The sequence below is a fragment of the Morone saxatilis genome, unplaced genomic scaffold (genome assembly GCF_004916995.1).
Source record: "Morone saxatilis isolate NCDOM2014 unplaced genomic scaffold, NCSU_SB_2.0 Contig12, whole genome shotgun sequence".
Taxonomy (NCBI): Eukaryota; Metazoa; Chordata; class Actinopteri; family Moronidae; genus Morone; species Morone saxatilis.
In genome coordinates, this window is record NW_023339674.1 from 5844013 (window position 1) to 5867189 (window position 23177).

The window sequence follows — 23177 nt, forward strand, 5'->3', positions numbered from 1 at the left end:
AAAAGTCACGTTGAAGACCTATGTTTCAAACTCAAATGAAAATGATCTGATTTATCTACTTTACCAGGACTGAATGCCTTCATCTTTAGGACCATACCACTAAGATTCTTAAGGCTTGTACTCTTAAGTTTAGATTATTTCACTATAAGTTTGTTGTCAGCGTTTTACTTCAACAAACCACACCATTCCAGACCTCTTCCTCACCCAATTCTATTGGCTTTAATTTGCTTTTGTAGCCACCACAAATCCACTGCCATGATCATGGTATCATGTGTTTCAGGATTTTATTATTCCAAATTATGGTCTAGTACTTACCTCAGAGTAACAGTGTCTCCATGTTTGTGACCCACTTAGTGTAAGCCTATGCTTACTGTGTTGCAAACATGCTCTTAATTAGGAAAGAAAATGATCATCATACATATTAGCAAACCACAATACGAAGCAACACATCATTCACAGTCCCATGCAGTCTGTGTGTGTGTTCCTTTTAACACTTGTAATATCCTGTGAGTCCTGTGCCAGTAGCAGGGCAGGATGTTGAAAGACATTTCTTTAATTACAGGAAGCTAACCAGCACACTGTTTGATGTTTTCTCCTTGCAGGGAGAGAAAGGGGACATGGGAAACGTTGGAAAAATCGGACCACAAGTAGGTTGCTTTCACACTTTTAATGTACAGGAGTGACATTAATTAACAGCTTTGGATTAGTAGCTTTTCATTAAATCCCTCTTTAACAGTGTTAAGGTGGAGTCTGTGCTGCAACATTTATTAGCTTGAGTTCCTGCCCTTAAAACATGTCATATAACGTGCACATCAATCTTTAAGCAAACTATTAAAACAGTACACGTTACATTAAGATAATGACACAATGCTTCCACGGTTAGGGGAATGAAATCATCCAGTGTAACAACTGTGGAGGAAGTTACAGGAGCATTTTGTGATGTCTTGTTTTTTTCCTGACCCACTTTTAATGTTAAGAGAAATCTGGATCCTCTCCCACCACCAAATAGTGTTTTCATCATGAAATTGGCAGAACACTACAGCAGAACAGAAGGAACACCAATCACAGGTCTTCAGTAGAAGTCACCTCATTTGGGGTTGCACATTTGTTTATGGCTCAAAGCCTGAGTGTGTTTGATGTCTGTTGTTGCCCAATATTCATACTTCATGTTGTCAAAGTATAATTACTTAGTCGAAAATGTTGATCCAAAACAATGTTGGTCTTTGTCCATCAAGTGGCTTTGCAAGTGTCCCAAAACATATGTGCTAGGATTATTTGTAAATGAACCAATTAAATTCAGTTTGTCTTTCTGTTTCATGCTTCAGTTAATGCTTTGTAGATAACACAAATACTCTTGGGAAATGTTGGGACACGTTTCCCCTTTGTAAAATTCTCATATCCACAGAATTGCCCTAAACATCTAAAGTATGTCTGTCCTTCCCGGAGGCCTCTTAATCTTAATATTTGCATTCTGTGCATAGTCGAGGCAACCGAGCGGGCCATGTTGGACCGTGTTGCTGCAGTGCACATATGAGAGGGATTAAGCACTTACTGAGTAGAGGGGCCTTTGAAGCTGAGGAGGAGCCGTGGGGCTATGCAGAGAACAAAAAAAACTCTAAAACATATGGAGGCTCTAATGAATGCCATTACATCACTTTACAAATAAATTAGATGTGTTAGAAACTGAGAAAGACTGTGATTTGTGCAGGTTAACCCAGGGTCGTTGCAAGGAGGTCATAGGCCGCCTGTCTTCACCGAGTGCCCCTGAATCACTATAAGTTCTCCCATAAACTGTTTGAAGTCAATTTTTACTAGAGGTATTTTAAAGTGTAGCATATTTTAGTCAATTTAGTTTGGCTGCTGAGTGTTCGATTTTTAAGTCATCCTCCAGTCCACAACCAATAAAACATGTATCAGTCCTCAATTACCAGTGGCAACCACAGGTGTGCTTTGAAATGTAGTTCACATGTCAACCTCTGTGCTTTGATTTTCATGTCAGTGACTCAGTATGTACTTATATGTATACACGAGAACGAGATATGTGCGAGGGTGAACCTTAATACTCTTTTGTAACCCAGGCTAGGTCTGAGAAACCAGATCACCTTTAAAACAGTACTGTAAAAGCTCCCATGTCAAGGCCCTGTCACATGGAAAGCCCTTTAAAACCATTTCCTTCTGTTAAATGATACAGGGTACCACATTGTCTCACTTTGTGTCCCAATTAAGGGATTTGAGGTCAATTTAGAGCTCCCGTTCCCATTCCTGCAGGCTGCGTGCCCTCACAGACTCTCTGCTACTAATCCGCCGCTCAACTGCTTTACTTGCATCTAACAGGATAATGCTCTTTAGGTGATGATACATGAGGAACAGTTAGAGACTCTAAGCCTTTTTAGCTGAGTTACGGAATAGCAAATGGAACAAAAACTAACCGTGTTTATCTTAGTGGTCTGTTTCTTGTCTTTCACTTTCTTCCAATCGTTTTGGCAATTTATTTTACTCTTTCAGTTTCTTTTTTGTCTGTTTTTCATTCTCTGACTCTAGTTCTCTCTCATTCTCTACACAGAGATTTGAAAAGAACAAAAATGAATAACATAATATATATAATGATATACACTAAATGTGACAGAAGAATAGCAGTCATTTAGAGTCTTGTAACCCTGTTAACTGTGTGACTATATAACTCTGCAAGGAGGAAACGTGTAGTTTAAAATTGGCCCCTCACAACTGGAGACAGCCACAGTCTGACCACGCTGGCTTTTGTGGTTGGCCAGAAGTGAGACCTTGGTCTGCAATTGGGCAGTCTTATGAATAAGTACAATAACACTGCATTTTAGTTTGGTTCAGATGTTCTGGTAGCTTACGGTGTCCCGGTGGTTTAGTGCATGTGCTGCGGTGCAGCGTTCTTGCTGTAATGTGGCTTTGTTAGTACATGCTACTGTATCGCTTCTGTCACTTCCCTCTTCTCTAAGTTTTGTTTGACTTTTTTAACAAGAATAAAAGCAGTGACAGGTTTCTAAAAAAGTACAGTTGCCTTTTTCTGGTTGAATGTCTACCTATCTATCCACCTATAAGTCTTACTGTTGCTTTGGAGCTCCAGATTGTCTAGTGGAGAGGCTGGCTGTGGTCCAAACCACAACCCCTGTCCCAGACGACTGATCTGGAATTGGTTTTAAGCCCCTCTCATAACTCTCATATTTACATTAGCTAGTGTTTTCTCCATGAGGACTCCGTTACTAAGTAGTGTGTATCTTTTTGGGGCCATCTGTATTGAGTTACTGTATGCTGTGAAATTATCATGCCCCTCAAGTTTCCCAATCATTGCTATTGTCCTCAAAAAATACAGTGTGTTATTCTTGCTTCGTGCCAGACAACGTAATTTAGTTCCACGACTCACGAAAGGTTTTGAACATTTTCAAGGTTGCAACATTTTTGTAGCTTTGGTAGTTCTTGGTTGAAAAACCCTTTATAATCAATTTCATATGTATTGTAAAAACAGATTTTAAATAAATAATAGTGTGCCATGGTTATTGGCATCTGTGACATCTGCTTTTGCTTTGTCTCTCCATCTGGCTGTTTACTTTAGCATGAATTGATTTTACACCCTGCAAGACCCCCCAAATATAGAAAAAAAATCATTTGAAACAAAAACGTGAGTTTATCAAAGAAAATCAAGATTTTGTTTTACAAGTTGCAATAGTAATATTGTTAATAAATCTTCAGAAGTCAATCTACAGCTTTCCCCTCAAGTCAGCGGCAGTTCCTTTTTGCTCACGTAAGCGTTTCATTGTAATCTATGACCTCTTGCATTCCAGGTGTCATAACAGATTGGAAAATAACCCCTAGATGAATGAAGATCGGGACATACTTTCACCTGATGTGTGTTGTGCTGAACACTATTTCTTTTCCTCCTTCCTCTACCACCTCTGCTCCCTACCTTTCCTTTCCTCTCCAGGGTCCACTAGGCCTGATTGGGATGGCTGGGGTGATAGGAGTCCCCGGTGAAAAGGTAAGAAGTGTGTTTCTCTATCATTACGCTGTCAGTCAGCATCAGCTGGTTGCTTGTCAGTGGCAGACCCCTGTAATTAGGGCTGTGTTAAGCAGCCATGGCTTGAGGGCCCACAATACATGGTTAGATAAACACTCAACACTTTCACATCCACATCAATAACAATATTGTCAAACCCATGTCACCATTACTGCCCCCCACCCCTCCGCCCCTCTGCTAAAGCGAACAATTTCAAGCTAAATTCAGGAGAAAATTTAAATGTAATCAGTGACAAATGTCTTTAGACAAATTGACTATTCCCCGATGGAGTCATTAGACGTGCTATGCTGACAGATGTATTATACTACTGCTGATTCAAATGCATAACATATGAAAGCGAACAGCACCACACAGGTGTAAGTCATGTAAAAACTCATGATGCAATCTGGAGAGGCCCTAAGGCTTTCTCTATGTTCGGCTCCCATTGCCTCTTAACTTAAAAGAAAATGTTACAAGCAGCTCTGCAGCCTTGTTTCTCAAGTGAAATGATTTTACCAGCAGTTCATGGTGTTGATTATTGACAGTCATTTAACCCCCCCCCTTCCTATCTAGAAGCCCCCTGTGTGTCAGAACATGTTATTGTGATGGGAAGCCGTCTGCTTGTCAGAATCTTGCTTGTCCTCTGCCTCCTCTGTCAGCACCAGCCATACCCTGACAGCCCACAAATTCCTTTCATATTATATATATATGTGTGTCTGTGTGTATATATTTATATAATTCAAGTGCACCTTCTCATTTAGACTTGTTTTTTTTCCAATACAGACCCTTAAAACTATTCAGTTCACAGTTTGATACAAGTGCAACAAGAACTTGTACTGTCATGTTACACAGGTCACGGAGGATTAAAGCGTCACTGACGCAAGCGTTAGAGGGGTTAGAACGGAGACCCCTGCAACTTTACTGCTCACCCAGTGTTACCGTTGCGTTTTAACACACTGTGCGGAGTACCACCAAATGGGTTTCAAAATACCTGCTGGCTTTAAACTCCACTCAACCAGCTGTCAGTCTAACTTTCTCCATTTAAGAAGCTGCTCTCCAGTTTCATGGCTCTTTATTAGGAAAGGTGTATGTGAGGCTGTGTTTGGGTTTTCTGTGTTAAGGTTTCAGGTCATAGTTTAAAGGTCTCTCTCTTACTGTGTTTTTTTCCCCCCAGGGTGACCGTGGACCAGCGGGTCCAACAGGTCCAGTCGGGGAGAAGGGGCCAAGGGTAAGTACAGTCACTCTCTAGGATATACTGCAGAGCTCTGATTTTTGTCTGAGAGTTGGTAAATCCCAGAGCCATAGTGTACATATTCAAAACGGTTTCCCAAGAAATCAGCAAAGCTACAACAGCCTACCAGAGCTTGAATACTTTGTTCAGTAAACTAATGTCTAAGGATGATGAATATAAAACTGAACCACTAACAACTTTGGCTGTAAGTTTTGGCAGATGTTACTTAGCTACAAAGTTTAGTTCATGGAAATGAAAGCAGACTCACTAGGCCTAAAAGGTTCCAGACTCCTCAGTGTTGTAACTTTTGGAGATCTTTGCAAAATTCAGCCGTGTCAAATTGGTTTTCCCACAGTAATGCTGAGGACAGGGAAGACTCTTTTGCATCAGTCTGGTTTGGTTGACTGAATCCAGTACAGTGACTAGACTTTGTAGACACTGGATTTGAATCTGTTGAAAGCTGTTTTGGTGTTCTCTGTCTGTGATGTCTTAATGCAGTCTTTCTTAATAAATCTCTCTCTAAATTCTGTATCAATCTGAATAAGGTGCTTGCCCAGTGTCAGTCACTATCAGATTGTAACTTATTGTAACAGTAAAAAGCTCCAGTGGCATACAGTTTTCATCTTTGACAGAACTACTGGTGCTATCATTTGGAGTTGGAGATTTTTTAATGGCAAGTGGAACAGGAAAAGTTTAAAGTTCTTTCAAATGTTAGGGGAATAAGATTGTCTACCCACGCTCCAACACTAAAAATACTGAGAAAAGATCTTGCTGCAGGAGTGTAGTGGTCATTGACATTGATATGAAGAAATGTGCGTGTGATTCCTTGTGTTTTTTTAATCCTTGCAATGTGTTGAAGTAGGATTTCCTGAATGTTTGTGTATTTGCAGGTTAATAGAAGGTTCATTTTACATCATTAGCCCACTCACTACTGTGGAAAATGTGTTTGCATGAAAATTATTTTGACAGTGTTTATTCCCCAGAGAAAGTGTTTTCACAGTATTGCTGTATGAGTCCATAGAGAGAGGGCTGGCCTGCATCCCTCACTGTCCTGGGGCCTTGGATTAACTCCATGTCTGTGGGTTTGGGCTCCAGTCCTGACCTAGCTGGCTGGCAGACTGGCTAGCAGGCTGACTGATTGGCTGGCTGGAAGGGAGGATGACTAATTTGGTGGCTGGCTGGTTGAATATTTAGATGATTGAATCACTGCTAGTGTGTGTGCATGTTTGAGAGAGAGAGAGAGAGAGAGAGTTTTATGACTTATGTAAGGAGTTATAGTGATTTATGTGAATCGGTTTGTGCTATAATGTAGCACATTAGCGAAGAGGAGCTGTTCAGTGTGAAGACTTTGGGCTGTTTCACCATGGATTAGAATGATCTCTGTTGCTGTTCACAGATGATTTGCAGGGATTAGCATTTCCTGGCAAATCTCAGACACTTTTGTCTTTATTGACTTTCTATGTTATTGTGGCATTATTCCCTAATAGGTTATTACAGAAAGAACTGTGATGAATGTTGATGATGAACCACAGGACCCAGCTGTCTCTTTTTTTCCTAGAGGGTCTGGAGCATATTCTAAGACAACTTAATATGCAACACAGTTTGACAGAACAGCCCTAATATTTTCCCTTCACAGATGTGACCACCTTTTACTTCACAGTCTTGCACTGCTGCTGTGCTGTTGCTCCATTGTTAAAATCCTGAAGCGGTGATGCAACATAGCTAGAATCCTTTGTGTAATGTATCTACCAATGTAGCAGATGGCATTAAATAGTGACATGGTTTCCTGTCTACCTTTCTATATTATTTGTTTTTTCTGTTTTGTTGTAAGGGCTATCCAGGCTTGCCAGGAAGTCCAGGGGACATCGGCATGCAAGGTGCACCTGTAAGTGTCATACCCTCATCACCATTATGTCATACCAAATAGTGATTATTTGCACTTAATATATATTCCTCATCCTATATCCTCCTGCAAGGTCTGCAGTATATGCATATATATTTTTTCCTTTGCTGAGGTTTTTCTCCCTCTGCGTTTTGGATTGAGTCATACACACATTAGTACTTAATGGACTGAGAAGCTTGGATGCACTGAATCTCCTCTTCCCTACTCAGTGTCTTGGCTGGATATTATAAACGCTTAAATTGCAAGATTAACTTGGATTCTTGAACTGAGTTGGAGGAACATGGTTTTGGATTTTTGTAAACAGATAAAATTTAAGGGGGTGATTTGATATCTCAGTTTTCCTGTTTCCCACCATTTAGTCTAGACCTGTGTAAACAGTATGTCTTAAAAGGCTGATTGTTCAGTAGTGCTGCTGAAGCCTTTATAGTACATCCAGTAGGTTCACATGACTTGTGTTGATGTGGGTTAAAATATGCATAGAGTTTTTGCCCTGTTTAGTTTTTGTAAATATTCGATGTAAATATGCAAGATGCCACACAATAAAAGAAACACAATAAAATCCTTTAGAAATTACAAATTTCCCATTTTCTCTCTCTCTCTACCTTCCGTCTTGTGTCTGTCTTGTTTTTTTCTCACAGGGTCCACAGGGGCAGAGGGGTAGTCCAGGCATCGCTGGTTCTAAGGGCAGGAGGGTAAGGTTTTTTTTTCCCACTCTATGTTATGGATGTGAGCCTACTACAGCTCAGTAGTGGCCATGGCAGCTTCACTTATCAGATCCTTGGATGTCTGTTTCGGATCACAGCTCACTTCCCATAAACGAGAGGTTAAAGCAATTAAAAGACATGTGTTTGTCCTTCCACTTGGCACGAGCTTCTTTATAGGTGCATTTACAACTGTTTCATAAGCCTTGTGAATCTCATGTTGGGAGACATTATGGTAACATCAAATGGATGTGGTGTGGTAATACCGGTGAGACACCGTGTGGCTAAGAAGAGAACGGCACCTTCAGGTGAGGAGGCAAAAACAGATTTATGATTTTAATTGCAGTTAGGCTTCTTGGGGCTTTACAGAATTTGAAGCAGTAGCAGTAACTGGGGTGCAGTGTGTGGTTCAGTGTACCAAATCGGAACAAACATATTTCATCTCAACACATTCATCTTAAAGGCCTAGTGTGTATTTAGGAGGATACATTGGCAGAAATGGGATATAATATCCATAGTAAGGGGCACCCTGGTAGATAACTTGATGGAACTGGTGCCCCATGTGCCAAGGCTAAGCCCTTGCTGCAGCAGCCATGTGTGTGTGAGTTCCCGTGTGGCCACGTCATCCTCTCTCTCTCCCCCTTTCCTGCATATCTTCAGCTATCCTGTCAAAAAGCCCCAAAAGATATATATATATATATATTTATATTCATAGGTATGTTTTTATTAGTATACAATCAGCTGAAAATGTATTTACCAGAGAGACCAGGCCCCCTTCAAGGAAGGATGTCATGTTGCCATGTTTCTAAAGTAGCCAAGAAGGGACAAACCAAACACAGGCTCTAGATAATGCCTTCTCACGAGTTTTACAGCCACCATAGTTTCTCCTAAACACCTGGAAGGCTGAGCTGTATTCAAATGGTTGCAAATTCACCGCTAGCAACCATGAAATCCTACACACCGGTCCTTTAAATGTCTAGAACTCCAACTCATAGAGTCCATATCACAGTTTATGTGTGTTGCCTTAGGAACCAAAATTAAATAGCTTTTATTCTGCAAATCACAATAATTGTATTGTATTAAACTGACAAATATACATGAATATTTAGATGAACTGGTATCTTCTTTCTCATGCACCAATGTGTCAACTATCTAAAAACTTACTTGGCAATAAACCTGATTCTGATTCTGATTAAATAATGCAACTACGAATATGAATATTTCAATTAATTGTGTAGCCCTTACTCATTCATATTTAAATTCCTTTTATCCTATGTCCTACGATTACTTTTTTTCCTCTAGTTGAACATTCTACCAAGCGAAACATATGGCAGCATTTAACATGCCATGGCTTGTGTTGTTTACTGTAATCCATACACGTGTCAGTTTGTGGTTGCATTTCCTGTCTTGCTGATGTACCAGGATCAGTGAAAACCGCCAAAGCTAATAATTTGAACCAAATTCACATATTGCCCTTCAAGCAGATGTTTGGAAGAAGAGACGTCTAAAATAAACATGTATGGTTTTGTCGATAAGAGGTGAACATCAGATTGCAACATAAAGGAAGCAAACTGGAGCTGCCACACTTCTTATTGCTCATTCTGATCATTTCACCCTCTGAGCTATAAGATATGAGTCATATTTTGAAATTGAATTATGTAGTGTGCACCTGCCCTAGCTGAGACACACCTGCACTAGTTCTAAAGTGAGTTATCATCGTGGTAAAACATCCTCTGAATTACTGAGTTACTTCCCTCATATCCATCTCTGATTCCTCTTCCCCGTTTTAATGATCACTCCATTTGCTGCTCCGTAAATGTTCCTGTAGACTGTTTGTGTTATTACTTGTAAATAAATTAGTTAACTAATTAAAGGCAATTAGTTTAACACCGACACGGATGGACTGGAATAGAAATAACCTCCTCAATAAAAACCAAGATTGGAGAGAAAGGTGAACTACAGGAAGGAACAAAGAGAAAGAAAGATAAAGTTTGTCTGCCTGGAAGCTTAAAGGGAGCAAAGTGACCTGATAGGGATGGGAGTGTGGCTTGAGGCAAAATACGAGCAGATAGAGAGCCATCAAAGGTGGAGATATAAAAGAGTTGAGAGAAGATGGAAACAACAGATAGGTTGAAAGTGGAAAAGTCCTGAAAGCCTGAAAGAGTGGACAGGAGAGAAAAGGTTTGTGTTTACAGATCTTTATCTGCCACCCTACCTGTGTGGTAGTGCTACATGCTGGGAAAACCCTGGAATGTTTTCGGGAGTGGTAGGCTGTAGCATCAGGGCGGAAACCCCACCAAAAGTAGACCATAGAATACAGACTAATGACTTTGTTGGTGGTGTTATTTCAGAGTTACCTGTACATATGCTTTGATGCTAAATAAATTCCTGTACTGCTCATTCTTTGTTGAGGGATGTTCAAAGGTTTGTTTCATGTTGTCACATAGGGGCCCCGGGGTCCAGATGGCCCACTGGGAGAACCAGGCCCTGAGGGCACCAAGGTAATCATGCACACCACCCTGTTGAAAACATCATTGTGTGCATATGAAGATGGGATCAATATAGTAGTTTTGCATGAAATATGTCCTTCCTTCTGTATATTAGCCACAACATTAGGTGGAATTACCTACTCAACATTACTTTAGTGAAATTATTTGTCACATGATTGGTTTATTTCATCACTACCTCAGATTTTTTTTCTGATGCCTTTACAAAATGTGTCATGTATTCTTTGCAGGGTGAAAGGGGTGACATTGGACAAAAAGGAGAGCCAGGATTCATAGTAAGTAGTGTCTAAATGAATCTGTCTTTACTATTTTCTTTAACCTTATTTGGAAAAGAGAAAATGCCAGTGACTGAATGGTTATGATACTTTAAATGTCTTATGTCTAACACACTTCTGGATGAAGGCTTCAGACTCTTAAGAAAATGAGAAGGCCAATTTATATGTACCCTTATTCATCCAAGCCAAGTATAATCACCGTCTTTATCCTGAAGCATCTAGGTTAACATGCACATCCCTTTTGAAGATGCACTTCGTCTAGTATAACCCACAGGGCTCTGTAAAAGCTTTAATCAGTTTTTAATCGCAGAGTGGGCCTTTGTCTTCTAGTCTCAGTATCAGGTTATACCCAAGTGCAGTTATTATGTACCTCTGCCAGCTTGTGTTGAGGAAACGCGAGCTAAATCAGCTGAGGAGAAAGGAACGCTGAGGATAATTGTATACGAGTATTGAACTCCTCTAGCCGAGTGAAACTCAGTTCAGCTTCCGATTTGCTTGTGATACCTTGTTTTAGTATTTAAAATATTAAAATAAAGAGATTGTAAGTGCAAAGTTAGGATGTTATTGCTCCCTCTTGACCACACAGAATCTCCAATCATCTGACATAGAGGATGAATGTGTTGCCAAATTGAAATCAGTTGGGTTGATTGAAACTGCATGTTAATCATTAAAGTATGTATTTCTGTTTCGAAGGGCAAGGCTGGCAGTCCAGGGGAGAGAGGTCCTCCTGGGAAGCCTGTAAGTAATGTTTACCTTGTAGTTATTGTTCAGCTGAATTTCTCTTTCAGACTCTTTAATTATCCTCTTCACTATAGCAAAAAGCATCACTATGGCTACAGAGGACAACACAGTCTTGTAAAACATCTCCACATCCTCTTTTCACCTGTAATATATATAATTATCACTTGAAGAGTGTGCCCCAGTAAAGTCACCCAAGAGGAAGTTGTCATAGTTAAAAGAAGACACTGAGCAGTGTTTCCAGGCTCATTATCAAAACATGTGCTCGCCTTTATCCTTACTTGTCTGGTGTGCATGGGTGCAAGGTTTTTGCTTGTAATGACTTAAAGTTTTGATCAAAGATTAATTCTTGGTGTGTGATTTTAACACCTCATCACACTGTTTTGAGTTGATATGAGTCATTCATTTGATGTTTGAGTCTGTTACCTCTCAGTATATTTGATCTAGAGAAACTTGTCAGTGCTCTCTGGTGGACAGATTATGTAATGGCATGATGGTTTCTGAATTAACATATATCTCTTTACCGCAATTTCTTCTTACTACTGCTGACATGGGTGCCACTATCAATATATTCAGCTAATAATGCATTGTGATATTAGCCAGCATATTTATTATCAGGGTCCACTTTGGGTGAGACTTCAAAAAAACCCTGAGGAGTAGGACAGACATGCAAAAAAAGACACCTAACATAGTTTCTCGTACAGTACAACTATACTGTCTTGTTTTAGTGCCACACAATAACAAGACAGGTTTTTGGCAGGTTTGAAGGAGAATTTTGCCAGCAAACTCTTGTTTTTTTTTCTGTTTTTACCATCAAGAAAATGATGGATGGTAGTTTTGATATGCCTTTGAACTGTGAACGGATAAAATAACTTGTGCTCCGCAGATGGTAGAAACATGCAAACAAAAACAGATCAAAAACGGATTTAAAAGCAGATCCATGTGGGTTGTCTAAAGTCAAAGTGAGGATCATAATATCCACAGTGTGTTCCTTGCAGTGTGCAGTGTTTCATCCGTTTATGGAAGGACTTACAAAGACGATCCCCAGTCATCCCCAGGCTCTATCACCTGCAAGCTTAAGCGGTGTTGGACTCAGTTGTTTGGCTTGTTTTGTTTCCCACTGACAAATGAGCAGCTTTCTAGTTTCTCTAATCATGTATTGGCTTAACATTTGACATCCGAGGGTGGTTTCACTCTTAACACGCACAAATACACACATAGACACATGCAGCCCTGTGGTCTCGCAGATAAAGCCATATGTAGATCCACACACGTACATTCATGCACACCTATGGACATAATAACACACACATACTTGGTACTAGTTGTGACCTGTCCTCCTAAGTGCACACTAAGGTCTTTTGCATTGGATAAGTTTGCTATAACTTTCAAACACAGGTCACCGTGTGTTTTGACCTCCACTTCAGGTCGAAAAGTTAGTGCCTCACTTTATTAACGATTGATTTTTGCTTCTTGGTATTAAATGAAGAACATCTACTCATTCTTAGAACTTTCCCCACCACCATCAGCCTCACTGCTTTGAAAAATCAGCTGTATCTGCCAGAAATAATGCAGCTCTGGCTGCTGTAGAGGGGCAGCTTTTTCGCTGTCCACCACTGGACTGATAGCGCCATCTTGTGTCTGATAAAATCTCCCTTAAAATCTGTCATGAACAATTCCTCACCACTTCTATGATTACATTTTGTAGTTAATAAAGTTGTCAGTGACTGGTTTTTGTCACAAACACTGTATTATACTGTAGTGTCCATAAATCATTAGGTTTCCCTAAGATTAATTTCATCAGTAAATCTTACTCTAAATGTAACTTTTGACAATTACTCCTCTGACTTTTTCTTCCTCTTTTCTTTTGCCTTTTGTTCAGTGGATTCATCTTCACTCTTTAAAGAGCACATTTATAAAGTTTGATACATCTAAATACTACAATTTGCAGCTGTATTTTTTCATTTTTAGTCATATATCTTCATTGCATAGAAGCAAAGGTCACTTACTTAGTATGTAAACCAATTTATTCTACAGCTAATGGCTGATGCTACTGAATCCATTGCTGTTTCATCAAACTTTGGCATGTTCATTTCAGTGCTTGGAACAACCTGCTCTCTCTTAGGCATGCAAAAGTAATGTCCTCTGTCAATGATGGATGAAACACTGTTTCAAATTAGTTAGTCTCTTGTCTAAACTTGGCAGCACAATGTTTGGACTACAACAAAAAGATCTGAATTTGCAGGAAAGCCAATCTGTTTTCCATCAAAGAGTTTTATGCGTCATGTCTGTAGGCATTAGACAGCATTGAAATATTAGACTCAGTCATCATGTTTGTGGTTATATTGCTAATGATGATATAATAAGGGACGGAAGAATGTCAGAGCCAGGTTTTTTCATGCTTGTTTTCTGTAATTACACAAATGAATAACTGACTGAGCTCTTGACTGTCTGTGTTTCCAGGGTAAACCAGGTATTCCGGGCAGCAACGGAGAGAGGGGACCCCACGGTGAACCAGTAAGTATGCTGTCCTCTGATTGCTGCATTGATGTGGCTATTTTCAAGAAGCTTGCAAACCACGAACTGTGTAATCCATAATTACTAATCATTATTTATTACCAAAGTTCCATGAGAAAGGCTGTCAGGAGTTAATGAATAAACCCTTCAGAAACACTTGAGAGGGAAGTTATTGAGATTTGTCTTTGTTTATTGCTTTCTCTCTGCATTCCTCACACCTTAAAGCTTCATACCTAGTGCCTCGCTTCTTGGATTAGTCTTCAAGTTCTTGATTGTCCTGGAAATATGCCGACCCCTCAGGGACATCAAGAATGTCAAACAATCAGATACAAATATTTATTAGCTTGTGAAGTTTCAATAACGTGGGAGGCACGGTTTATGTTATGGGTCTCATCTTGCCTTTGGCTGGTCTTTCAGTTTTACTCCAGGCATTCTCAGCTCTCAGCTTTTCCTAGTCTACAGACTTAAACATTTAACTGAATTTGTTGGTTTTTCCCTGATATGCTAGATTATGTTCTGGTGATTTAGTCCCTGATTTACTGTACCCAATAAGTCTAATAATGAGATCAGTTATCATTAAAGCTGGTGTCCTTAAAGCATCTTATGTTTATTATTCTTGCAGGGACCCAGAGGACCTCCTGGAGAGGCTGGACCTGATGGAGAGCAAGGGCCTGAAGTACTTTTCATTAAATATTTGAACTATTTATCAATTCATTATTAAGTTTGTTTTGTTTTATAGGAAGGTCAAATTTTGTAAACACAACAAATTGAACGTGACTCATGGCCTTCCTTTTTTCTGTCTCATCTTTGCAGGGTGGGCCTGGTGGAGAGGGGGAGCCGGGAGCCATCGGAGAGCCGGGGTTAAAGGTCAGCAACACCCTGCCATGTTTTTTTGCAACCCCTCCAGCTCCTGCATCTTAGAAAACATTTGTCATGTCGTGCTTCAGTCCCCGCCGCCTTCCAGCGATGGGAAAAGCCGCGAACTTGCTCAGTCAATTTGTACAGACATAACTGTAGCCTTGGGTGAAGCAACAGCTGATTGCCAAGGTCTAACACTGCCTCAGCTTCACGTATCAGTGGTTAGTGTGAGTGTAGGTGTGCACATAAAAGTATGCTTTGACATCCAGACAGCCCTCTGTTGTGTTTTCTTTGTCCCTGTAGGGTGATATTGGGCCTCCAGGAGCTGAAGGGGAGCAGGGACAGGAGGGAATAAGGGTGAGTGACTGCAAACATCCCACTAATCCCTTCCTTCCTTGTGTTTGGGTAAATCTAACCCGGCCGTTTATTTACTCCCCCGCATTTTGACGAGGATTTCTAATCCTCTGGTCCCAAGAAAGCAGAGTGATGGAATAAATAGAACTTGGACTGCTTGAGTCTCATCTTTCTGTCCTAGCCACATAATTAGGTTCAACATTCTTTAACATGGTTCCTCAAACATCAGACCCACGGTGTCTTTTTTACTTTATGGATGAAGGAAGATGAAAGGAATTTGATATGTCTGAGAAACTGTCCATGTGGTACATAGGAAACCTCTTTTCTTGCCTGACTGTCCACAGATGAACCAAATAAATAATTTCCAAAAGTGTTGTTTTTTGTGTGTATTAGTTGCTGAGATTTTGCTTACAGTGGGGATTTTTAAAACTCATCTGGTATGTTTCATTTAGCAAAGGAAATCGCTGTTTACTTTTTAATTAACAAATCATAATTCCTTCCTTTATTTGGCACACGTGTTTCAGATGGTTACGTGGTTCTCCACAAACTTGACATGTTAAATCAAATCTCAGCAGAATTAATACATCAGCATTTAAAAGGGATAATTTGGCCACTCCAGTCAAGACAGTGGAGTAGTATCCTCACTCAATCTTGTTTTCATCCCTATTTAATTTAAACGTGTTGCTTCCCCCCCTCTAAAAATCTCTTCACTAAGAAGTCAAGTTAATGTATCTTAACTGTATTCTCTTTCATAGAACTTACAGAGTAACCTAACATTCCCTTAAACTCTTGATTTTGCTGAACTCCGGTGGTTTACCTTCTCACCTGGATGCAGTGATGTGCAAGTACACTGTTGAGTGTGTTTACAGGTGCAACACATCGGACCACACCCATCATAGATGCTGGCTCTGGAAAATGAAGCATGTTCTATACCTGTGCACATTATACATCTATAACGTGTTGCTTTACCAACATTTTTAAATTATGTTCAAATTTCCGTAATTTCACTTAAAACCAGACTCATTGCTAACAAACATTTTAGCTCAAACTAAATAGTATTTACTGTATCTACAATGTCTGAATGGACACAGTGAACTGAAAGATCTACCATCACAGAGAAAATAACGGTTTCACAGTTCTCATAATGCAGACTTTGAGGAGGGACAAAAATATTATTGTGCCACTTTTCACAACAGTGAAGAGGCTTTTGTTGTAAATGGTGATGTTTTTGTAGGGTCCTCCTGGTCCCCCTGGTGAAGACGGCCCTCAAGGAAAAGATGGACACAGGGTAAACATAGCAAGATCTTGTTTTTGTTAACTTCTCTAATAAAATCAAGCATATAGCTAAAACAAGTTAATATTGTATTAAAACTGAACTGTTTTTCACTCTGTTTTTCCTGCCTCTCTTTCTCTACGTCTATCACACTGTCAGGGGGAGCCTGGTGAGCGTGGGCCAATTGGAGAGTCGGGGGACAAAGGAATGGAAGGGGACCCTGGGACCCCAGGACCACCCGGAGGGCCTGGGAAACAGGGTTTTCGAGTAAGTTTATTTTATGTTTCCAAACCGCCATATACAACTACTTTAATCAAACAGCCTTCCTTTAAATAGTGTGCAATTAACAGAAATGAATGCCTGTATTGACACACTTGCACACAGTTTAGGTGAGATGTAAATAAAAGGTCAGGTAGATCCCGTTTTGCTGCAGAACTGGTTCCTCTGTTTTTTCACTGTGGTGGTTTATGTGAGAGCTGGGGAGAGATTGATAGATGAGCATACTTTCCTCTGAGACATATCAAAATAAATCCCACCTTTAGAATTTGAAATACCTGCAACTAACTGAGTAGATGAGCAAAGCAAAAGTGCTCTTAACCAAATAATGCCCTTGTGTCCCAGTAGGGGTCAGTCTTCTCTTCAACAAAGACTTTTTGCTACTGGGACAGTGAAAGCTTCTATGTCATAGACTGTGGATGTTTAGCACAGTATGATAGATGTGAGTCAAAGTCTCCTCTCAGTGCTTCTTTGTTTTGAGATCCAGATCCAGATTTAGCCATGGGTGTTGAGTTTACAAAAATGTAAGCTGAGAAATCTGATGACATTGTGGTCTACAAGCTATTGACCTCTGCAGGGAAAATAGCACACTGATAACATAGTGTCAGGATCCACAGGTTAGTGTTTAATGTAGGATCCAAAATATGATGTCTGTTAAAGTCACAAAGCTAAGGCAAATTATTTGATGGCATTTACGGTTGCAGTTATCAATGCCTCTGATTATTCAATAGACTTTTAGTGTGTGTGGTAATACTTCAATGAGTCTCCTGTTACAGGGGCCAGAAGGAAAACTTGGGCCACCGGGGAATAGAGGACGACACGGCAAGAAGGTAAGGACCTCGCTCACAACCACTTTACCTATTTCACTAACAAAGACCATGCCAGTGAACGTATGGAATTAGAAAGTTTATTGCACATAATGGATACATGTGAACCAATATGATAAACTGTGGTAGGGATGAAGGGATGAGGGTCGAGGGATGAGGGATGAAGAGTTATGGGAAGGATGGAGGATATCGGCGAGATGGTGGGAGAGAACTGAGTGGGTGGTGAGACTCTGAGAGCCGGGAGCCCCAGTGGTTATAAGAGAGAAAAGGGGAGAAAAAGAAAGGGTTTTAGGGGGGAGGGGTGAGAAAACTGAGTCAGAGAAGGAGTGAACGGATAAGGTGCGTTTAAGTACATTTTGAGCGTAAATGAGATGTGCGCGAGGCGTGGGCTTAATTCCCGGACCTAGTTACGAGTTATAAATCCTCATATTGTACGTTTCCCCGCAATAAACAGCAGGAAGCAAGAGGACACAGTCCAAGGCCCTTTGGCGTACAAGTGGTTCCAAAGAACCACTGACTCATCTTTTCTCAGTTGCCTCATTTGGGTTCAGTCTAGTTGTTGACTCAAGTTTTGAGGACAAAAACAAGACACCGCAACCAATACTGAAGACAAATTACTTTTAATGCTAGAATGGATTTGTTTTTTTGCTGCAGGACGATTTGACAAAATGGATGCTTCCAGCTGTCAAAACGGGCTGAATGCTGACTTTCACGTTGAAAAGAACGGTCTCCATGACTTTTTGTCAGTGTTGCTGTTTCTCATCCCCTAATGATATTGTGTCTTTTTCCAGGGAGAGAGAGGTCCTGTAGGTCTTGTTGGTGAGATTGGCACACGAGGAGACATCGGCCAGCCAGGCGAGCCGGGGCTGAAAGGCGCCAGGGGAACTCGAGGCACACCCGTTAGTTCCCATTTTTCCTGCCTTTCCTCTCACTTAGTCCTGTCTGAGACATTTTTGTCAAAGATTCTCATGTCAAACTCTTTTTTACTTAATTTTTTTATTATTGAAGGGTAAAAGAAGGGTCTTTGGGAAATATCAGATAGGCTCTTTTTTGTCTCAGTCAGTCTGTGTTTCATTGACAGCTGTCAGAATATCAGTGTTACACCTGTAGAGATTGAGAGACAAAATAAACACACCTGCGCTGTAGCCTACGTGTCATGGAAAGACAGTGTGACGTTAATGGTATTAAAGATTAGATTGGCTCTTGTTTTGTATAGCAAGCTGCTCTCTGGATCAGTGTGACCGTCTGCTCTGCCTATGATAGAATGCTGATTTTGATGGCTGAATCGAAATAAGGTCTCCATGTAAGTAGACGGAATGATGTCCTGTCAAAGTAATGCAAAACAAGGGGTCGCCATCATTAAACCAAAAAATATTAAATTATCCTTTTTGTTTTAGATTTTTTTTGTTAAAGGAGAACACAAGTGATTTACAGAGCAGATATGTAGACTGTAACAGACAAACATCGCAGTTTACTTTCAACTGGACTGTTTAATATGTAGGTAATACTGAATGTGTGAATGATGGAGTGAAAACTGAAACAATGAGTGAAACTGGAGCCAATTAGACTGATGCAGTAGAGTGAAAAATCAAGTATTCAGTACTTATTACCATGTATAATGTGTAATGTTAATGTAATAGCCTATACTTTTTATATTTAATTTTGTATTATATTATAACTTACTGAATATGTTTTGATCGCACATTAACACATTTCTCCTTTTGAAAATTCCAGTTGGGTGGTCTCTTATTGTACAAAAAGTGATATTTTTCTTGTCAGAACTTTAAGAACAAAGCATGAAATTAAAAAGTGAGCTTCTTTATGTGCAGAACCACTAAGATCATGTTGTGAGAGCTGTGGCGAAAAGATTTATATCCCCATCATAAAACAAGTCCGGTCACAGGATTCGGTTAGCATGTGTGTCGGTTTGAGACCAAACTTACATTTAGCTGAACCAGAGCAAAACAAAAGCAAGAAGAGCAAAGCAAACAACACTAGAAATGATTCACTCTTATATTGTGTGCATTTCCTGCGTTGCTTCCAGGGTCGGCCTGGAGTCATGGGGATAGAAGGGCAACCAGGACTGGCAGGATACACAGTGAGTTTCTCCTATGGGAACCATTTTCCAATGTGCACACACCATATGTACCTACATGTGACATATACTTGTCAGAAAATGTCTTCTTACTGGATAGTAAGCACATCCCACTATGCTTTTATTCAGTATACATCTTACAAAATATGATTACTGTCTAGATAGATAGAAGACAGAAAATCCCAGGTCCACTAAAATCAAGAACATGGGTAAGAAGAGTAAATTAACTGTTCCAGGTTTATACATCAAACTTAATCCTGCTTCAAGGAGCTTTAGATACAGAGTTAACACGTTGCATTTTATTTTAATCTAGCTAACTCCCCTTCCCTGGTAGCCTTGTGCTGTAAGTCTAGCATGTGCTTGAGACATCCTGAGTTTGAGTCTGGTGGAGGACATCATCTCTGCCATTCTTATGCTTCCCGTTACTCTCTGTTAATTATACAATGAATGCAAAATACCAAGGAAAAATAACTGCCTAAGGTAAGACAAGAGGTGGAATTGAACATGGTGAAGTGTACAAGCAAATGTTTCCAGGCGACTCCACAGCCTGGTCAATGCCAACATCCATGGGTTTAGGTTGCATAACTTGAACAGGGCACCTCAAGTTCATTTAGCCCCTTTTTATGAGTGTGTGTGTGTATGAAAGCTTTCAGACACATTCACACTTGACTCAGGTTGCTGAGTGATTTCGAAGTCTGTGCCAAAACCTAAATCCTCAAGTGGCAAAGTGACAGAATGGAAGAGCTTCTCTACAAAGAATTGTGTTTATATAAAACAGTTCTGATTTATATGCTGACAGCAGAACTCAACTTTCTCCAAGAAACATGCCGTAGCCAGTAGAAGCATGGCAGCTTTGTAAGGTACAATAACCAGCGTTCTGTTTTTTTAGGGTCACCCTGGTAAGCCTGGTTCCATTGGACCACCAGGGCCGAAAGGTGAAAAGGTAACATAATACCTGAACTAGTGTTTGAAATGAAATTATTTCAGTATTTTGGGTTATGGGTTTATGTTTGTGTACTCTCTAGTTTGTGTCTGCATGCTTGATTGTCTGTGTGTTTGCTCCATTCCAGGGTTATCCAGGCGAGGACAATAAGACCCCAGGACCACCAGGGCCCTTAGGTGAACCAGTAGGTCTTGCTTTCCTTTAAAGTCTCCTTTCTGATCCCTAACTCCTCGCTCTGTTTAGTCCAAGCTGTTAAATACCGGATTGACTCTGAAAGTAAAAGTTAATCCTGATCAACTCCTGATTTTAGCACCAAGTACACTCATTTTTTTGTCCCACCAGATTGACAATAATGTATCAGTGTTTCTGTTCTTTGTTATTTGTTATTTGTTATGAGGGATATGCTCAGACCTGTCATGCATATGGACCCCGATTATCAACCTGTGTGGCTCAGATATTTTCTGTTCATTACAAGCTGAGCATGTACAGGGATAAAATGTCTGACAAAGGTTTTTACATGTCTGGATAAAGCTTGAGCTTATCTTTGTTTGTGTTCTCATAATGACCCCTAATAAGGATAGAGTTCTCATCACAATACTGTGATGAACACAAATGTTTCATTGTTAAATTGAAACAAAACATTTTAGCCGTTGACAAGTGTAAGAGTGCCAGCGAGGGCCATTATGCACCCTAAGCTACCTCAAGGATTCTGCACCCAAGAAAACAAAGCCATTCTTAGACTAATATCAAAAGAGGATCAGGATGTATCAAAGAGTCTTAGCAGCTTTGGAAAGCTCACAGTCATACAGTACCATGACTCTTATGCAGTTTGAGACACATTTCCCAGCACTCGATGTAAAGGCCGACACAGCATGAACAATCAGGTTCACAGGTATAGATAGCAACCTACCATATGAGTAGTGCTGGATTATCAAGTTGGCACAGTGTTGCAGTGCATAGCATGGGCAATACAATGGTAGCCTCTGTCTTACTGCACCCCCGACCAAGATTGGCTGAAAGTAAAGTTCAAGGTGAAATTACGCCTTTCCATTTGACTCCAAATATCCCAAAAAAAATCCAAACTCATAGGTCACATCTAATGAATATGTTTTGTGTGTGTGTGCCTGAGAAGTGGCTCTAAGTGTCTTTAAGTAGCTGACTAGCTCAATTAAATTTTTGTGGGTATAAATGAAGGCATGCATAAACAGTACATGTGTTCATGTGTGTGTATTTGTGTCTACTCAGGGGTCCCCAGGAGAACGAGGAGAGCGTGGAGAGCCAGGGGATCAAGGATATCAGGTAAACCATTCAATCTGCTGTTTGTCTTCTGGATTGTTGTTTCATTTGGTTCTTTGGTGATCCATTGAGCACTGCTCTGCTCAGGTAAGGGCAGACCACACATGTTGGAGAGGATTACCATATTCCCAGCAATAAGGCTATGTAAATCGGTTGTTTTTGTCACTTCATGCATTTCAGGTGCAGGATTCTTTGCTCTCAAAACATACACATAGGGTTGTCCTGATACCGACTCCAGTATCGAAAATGCCTCCGATACAGCCTAAAATGCGAAGGGAGTATGCAAGTCTATGCACTGATCCGAGCTACGTAATTTATGAGCAACGAAATGGGACCCTGCTACTTTCTAGCAGCATCCTGTTTGCCATCGTTCCCCCAGGATGGCCAAGTCATGACCCGCTGGTATTAAAAAGAGCCAAGCCATACAATACATATATTTTTTAACGCTCTTGTATTGGATCTGTACTTAGTGTCAGCAGATACTCAAAGTTCAGGTATTGGAATTGGTATTGGGAAGGAAGAAATGGTTTTGGAACATCTCTCCACACACACACACACACACATTTATAGGGCAACCAAGTTGGTATCTCACTTAATAAAGTAAGTAAGTTAACTTTATTTTAAACAGTTGTTCATGTTGTGAGTGAATCTAAAATGTAGTCTGTAGCAACAAAATTCTTATCTGTCAAATACAAACAATTTGATTATCTGATCATAACAACACACTCTTTTGATGTGCTATGCCTTCATATCCTTATTTTGTTAACTCTGTTCGTATTCATTCTAATTATAAAATGATGAACAAAATGCAGTAAAATGACCAAAATCTCAACAATGCAGTAGGTCTCCAATCATCCTTTTAAAAAACATTTAAATCATGCCACACCCTCCCAGGAATTGCCCTAATGTAGAGTGACTTTTTTAGTATCCTAATGTTATGCTGGATGGCAGTAGAGATAGTTTTAATGCAGAGTGCGTAGGACACATTTTAGTCATTAAGTACTGCATCTCATACTGTGGTCCAAAAGGTTGGGGAACAGTTGTGTAACTGTGCAGTCCTGCGAAGAATCACTAGAGATAATCCTTGACCCATTTCCAGCTCCAACCTAGGTTCATACTCATAAAAACTAATATTTAGCTTGGCAGTCGTGTCATCATTCCTAAGACTTATGCTATTCATCTGAGTGCAGAATCTGTAGATTCTCTATAGTATACATACATTCAAACTTGGCTTAGAAACGTTTGTATATTGTTTTGATTTGGTAGAGCTTTGCTGTACCTGGAAATGAAACGCTGAGTATACACACACACACTTAAGAATGATAATCAGAGAGAAGAATGTCACTCTCTATTGAAATT

General features: G+C 40.1%; 1 protein-coding gene across 1 annotated transcript in view; it reads left to right on the forward strand.

Moving 5' to 3' along the window:
- The window catches only part of LOC118321609 (collagen alpha-1(XXIV) chain), an 87389-nt gene that overhangs the window by 49077 nt on the left and 15135 nt on the right, over positions 1-23177 (forward strand). Inside the window, exons 24-43 of the mRNA XM_035653003.1 lie at positions 603-647; positions 3953-4006; positions 5199-5252; positions 7087-7140; positions 7797-7850; positions 10307-10360; positions 10597-10641; positions 11335-11379; positions 13843-13896; positions 14519-14572; positions 14710-14763; positions 15058-15111; positions 16343-16396; positions 16541-16648; positions 17434-17487; positions 18276-18383; positions 19529-19582; positions 20469-20522; positions 20650-20706; positions 21768-21821. Coding sequence (XP_035508896.1) covers positions 603-647; positions 3953-4006; positions 5199-5252; positions 7087-7140; positions 7797-7850; positions 10307-10360; positions 10597-10641; positions 11335-11379; positions 13843-13896; positions 14519-14572; positions 14710-14763; positions 15058-15111; positions 16343-16396; positions 16541-16648; positions 17434-17487; positions 18276-18383; positions 19529-19582; positions 20469-20522; positions 20650-20706; positions 21768-21821 — 1164 coding nt within the window. The remainder of the gene's footprint in view (positions 1-602; positions 648-3952; positions 4007-5198; positions 5253-7086; positions 7141-7796; positions 7851-10306; positions 10361-10596; positions 10642-11334; positions 11380-13842; positions 13897-14518; positions 14573-14709; positions 14764-15057; positions 15112-16342; positions 16397-16540; positions 16649-17433; positions 17488-18275; positions 18384-19528; positions 19583-20468; positions 20523-20649; positions 20707-21767; positions 21822-23177) is intronic.